Source organism: Chelonoidis abingdonii, chromosome 3 (genome assembly GCF_003597395.2).
Source record: "Chelonoidis abingdonii isolate Lonesome George chromosome 3, CheloAbing_2.0, whole genome shotgun sequence".
Classification (NCBI taxonomy): domain Eukaryota; kingdom Metazoa; phylum Chordata; order Testudines; family Testudinidae; genus Chelonoidis; species Chelonoidis abingdonii.
The window spans coordinates 4,005,995-4,009,794 of NC_133771.1; the positions used below are offsets into that span (position 1 = coordinate 4,005,995).

At 59.9% G+C, this 3,800-nt stretch overlaps 1 protein-coding gene across 4 annotated transcripts in view; it reads right to left on the reverse strand.

Moving 5' to 3' along the window:
* The window catches only part of OTOF (otoferlin), a 210,340-nt gene that overhangs the window by 45,831 nt on the left and 160,709 nt on the right, over nucleotides 1-3,800 (reverse strand). For all 4 annotated transcript variants that reach the window (XM_075063563.1, XM_075063562.1, XM_075063561.1 and 1 more), the window contains exon 22: nucleotides 1,951-2,103. In XM_075063563.1, coding sequence (XP_074919664.1) covers nucleotides 1,951-2,103 — 153 coding nt within the window. The remainder of the gene's footprint in view (nucleotides 1-1,950; nucleotides 2,104-3,800) is intronic.

Genomic DNA, 3,800 nt, shown 5'->3' on the forward strand with positions numbered 1-3,800 from the left:
TCAGAACCCACCCGCGCCATTCAGCCCCTCTCCCCCCTGACCTCGCTGCCCTCTGGGGTTCAACCCACCGCGGCCATTCAGCCCCCCCCACTCCTCCGCCTCCTGCCCTCTGGGGTCAGACCCACCACCCATACAGCCCCCACCCCGCCTCCTGCCCCTGCTGCGTGTCAGACCCACCGCGCCCATAACAGCCCCTCGCCCCCCACCTCCTGCCTCCTGGTCAGACCCATCGCGCCGTTCAGCCCCCTCTCCCCTCGGCCTCCTGCCATTGGTCAGACCCACGCGCCATAGCCCCCCCACCCCCCGCCTCCTTGCCCTCTGGGGGTCAAACCCACTGCATCATTCAGCCCCCCCTCCCTCCCGCCTCCTGCCCTCGCGCGTCGACCCACTTCGCATTCAGCCCCCCACCCCGCCTCCTGCCCCTAGGGTCAGACCCAGCGCACTATCAGCCCCCCCTCCCCCTACCTCCTGCCCTTGCGGTCAGACCCACTGATCCATTCAGCCCCCTCTCCCCCCCCTCCTCCCTCTAGGGTCAGACATGCATCATTTCAGCCCCCCCCCCGCTCCTGCCTCTGGGTCAGACCACCGCATCATTCAGCCCCCCCTCCTCCCTGGACCTCCGCCCTCTAGGTCAGACCACCGCGCCGTTCAGCCCCTCCCAACCCCCCGCCCCCTACCCTCTGGGGTCAGACCACCGCACCATTCAGCCCCCCACTCCCTACCTCCTGCCCTCTAGGGTCAGACCCACTGCGCAATTCAGCCCCTCTCCCCCCCGCCTCCTGCCATCTGGGGTCAGACCACCGCGCCATTCAGCAACCCCCACCCCCCGCCTCCTGCCTTTTGGGATCAGACCCACGGCGCCATTCAGGCCCCCCTTCCCCCGCCTCCTGCCCTCTGGCGGTCGGACCCACCGCGCCCATTCAGCCCCTCCTCCCCCCTGCCTCCTGCCTCGTCAGAACCACCGCGCCATTCAGCCCCCTCTCCCCCCCAGCTCCTGCCTCTGGGTAGACCCACTGCCCATTCAGCCCCTCCCTCCCCCCGCCTCCTGCCCTCTGGGGTCAGACCCACCGCGCCATTTCAGCCCTCCCACCCCCCCGCCTCCTCCCTCTGGGTCAGACCCACCACACCATTCACCATTCAGCCCCCCATCACTTCCTGCCCTACAGGGTCAGACCCACCTCCTGCCCTCTGGGTCAGACCCACTGCACCATCCAACGCACCCTCCACCTCCTGCTCTACGGGCTCAGACCCACTGCACCATCCAACCCACCGTCCGCCTCCTGCCCTACGGGGTCACACCCGCTGCGCCATTCAACCCACTCCCCACTGCCTGCCCTCTGGGGTCAGACCCACTGCACCATCCAACCCACCCTTCACCTCCTGCCCTACGGGGTCAGACCCACTGCATCGTCCAACCCACCCTCCACCTCCTGCCCTATGGGCTCAGAGCCCCTGCACCGTCCAACCCATCCTCCACCTCCTGCCCTATGGGGTCAGACCCAGTGCACCGTCCAACCCACCCTCCACCTCCTGCCCTGTGGGGTCAGACCCACTGCACCATCCAACCCACCTCCTGCCCTATGGGGTCAGACCTGTTGCACCATTCAGCTCACTCCCCACCTCCTGCCCTATGGGGTCAGACCCGCTGCACCGTCCAACCCACCCTTCACCTCCTGCCCTGTGGGCTCAGAGCCACCTGGCATTTTTCGTTGTCTTTCCCACCTACCCCTCCTCCATGTAACCCAGCAGGAGGCCTCCCACTCTTACAGCTCAGATACTGGTACCTCACCGGCAGCAGCGCCCCGTACCTGACACTCAGCTCCTTCCTGCCCTTTCCCCAGCCTCTATGCACCTCCCTGCCTCTCTTCACCCTCCCCTCCTCCTCCTGTCTCTCTCTCCATCCCCCCCAGCATGGGCCGCGGCAGCCTCATCCAAGCACAGGCTGGTTACCCTCAGGAAGACTGTCTTCACTTTCGCGCAGTCCTTGCCGGTCTCCTCGTCCACGATGGAGTACAGGATGTCCTTGGAAGGGATGCGGGCATAGGCAATGCGCTTGCCGTTGCTCATCATCCAGATGAAGATGTCGGGGATGCTGTGCTGTGGCTGCGAACCCCAACAAGGCCATGCTCAACACGGCGGGCATGGCCAGGCACCCTTCTCCGGGACCAGTGGGAGGCGTCCCACCAGCTCTCCCCTCCTTCGTGACACTGACTGAGGCACCAGCAGATGGACTTGTCTAGTGTCTCCCAGGGCTCAGTCACTGTAGGGTCCCCCACTCCCTTCCTTAGAGACAGTTTTAAGCCTCCCCGTGTGAATTCACAGATTCCCAGGCCAGAAGGGACTGTGGTGATCACCCAGTCTGGCCTCGTGCAGAGCACCCAGGCGGTGTGACTGCCCGGAATTAACTTCGTGAGGCCTGACTTCTCCTCAGGGTTGTTAGCAGAGAGGAGCAGCGCACAGATCTCATGCCACAGTGAGGCCTCAAGGAGCTTTAACTCTCTGGCTGGGCTCCCAGCAGCATGCTGAGTCTATAGTAAAGCCAGGAGGAAATCGGAGTTCCATCCCACAGGACGGTCCAATATTCCGCCCTTTGGTTTTGCCCCAAATTGAAATTTTAATTTGGAAATGTCCGAACGTAGCGTTTTTATTTGCTTAGTTTGACAATGAACTGCCTCTGCTTTAGCTGCTCAGGGCCTCATGGGAGTTCATAGACTCAGAAAGATCAAGGCCAGAACAGACCATTGCAATCAGCGAGTCTGACCTGTTTGACACAGGCCAGAGAAATGCCCCATAGTAATCCCAAGAACAGAGCTTTTAAGAAAACACCCAATCTCGATTTAAAATTTGTCCAATTTCTCAACATCCTTCCTGAATTGTGGGCACCAGTTGTTATTCAGTCACATTCTTCTCTATTGGCTGAGCTCCCTGGCCAGATTAAATTTCCCATGATTCATTGCAGCCATGGCACTCTTGCAACCCAACCAGAGGGGGCACTGTAGTGCATCATGGGAAATATATGCCACCCAGAAAGCCTGGTCCATAGGCACCAACAAACTGAAATGTTTTGACCCCACCTGAAACAATTCTGCATAACTAGAAGTTAACCAAAAGTTAGGAAGTGGCCAGTTGCATGCTGTCAGGAGCAGGGACCAGGCTGCTTTCGCTGGCCGGTTTATAGACAGACCTTCAGCCCTGTTCCAGGCTGGTGATTTAGGAGAGTTATTAACGTCATCCCCGTTTTCACAGCAGCACTTACTGCGCAACCTGAGTCCCCTCCTGAGTCCCACTCTTTTCAACAGCTCCAAGCCCCGATTCAGCCGCCAGCCTCCCCACCAATTCTCCCCCTTTGGGCCACGCCTATGCACAGGGCAGAATTTGCTGCGTGTAACCCATGTTAACACTGTGTGGCTCTTTGTCCCCTTCTAGCAGCTGGTCCATATGAAGAGCTTCCCGGAGGCTCATAGCTCAGGAGCTAGTGGCTTATGTACTTACCTGCAGAAGTTCCAGGTTCAATCCCTGCAGAAGACCCACCCATTGCTACCTGCCCATTCAAACCAACCAATGCACTTTTGTACAGCAGGCAAGTCAATGAGGCCCAGACACCAGTGTGGGTATCATAAGAACTGCCATACTGGGTCAGACTAAAGGTCCATCTAGCCCAGTATCCTGTCTTCTGACAGTGGCCAATGCCAGGTGCCCCAGAGGGAATGAACAGAACAGGGAATCATAAAATGATCCATCCCCTGTCAGTCCATTCCCAGCTCCTGGCAAACAGAGGCTAGGGACACCATCCCTGCCCA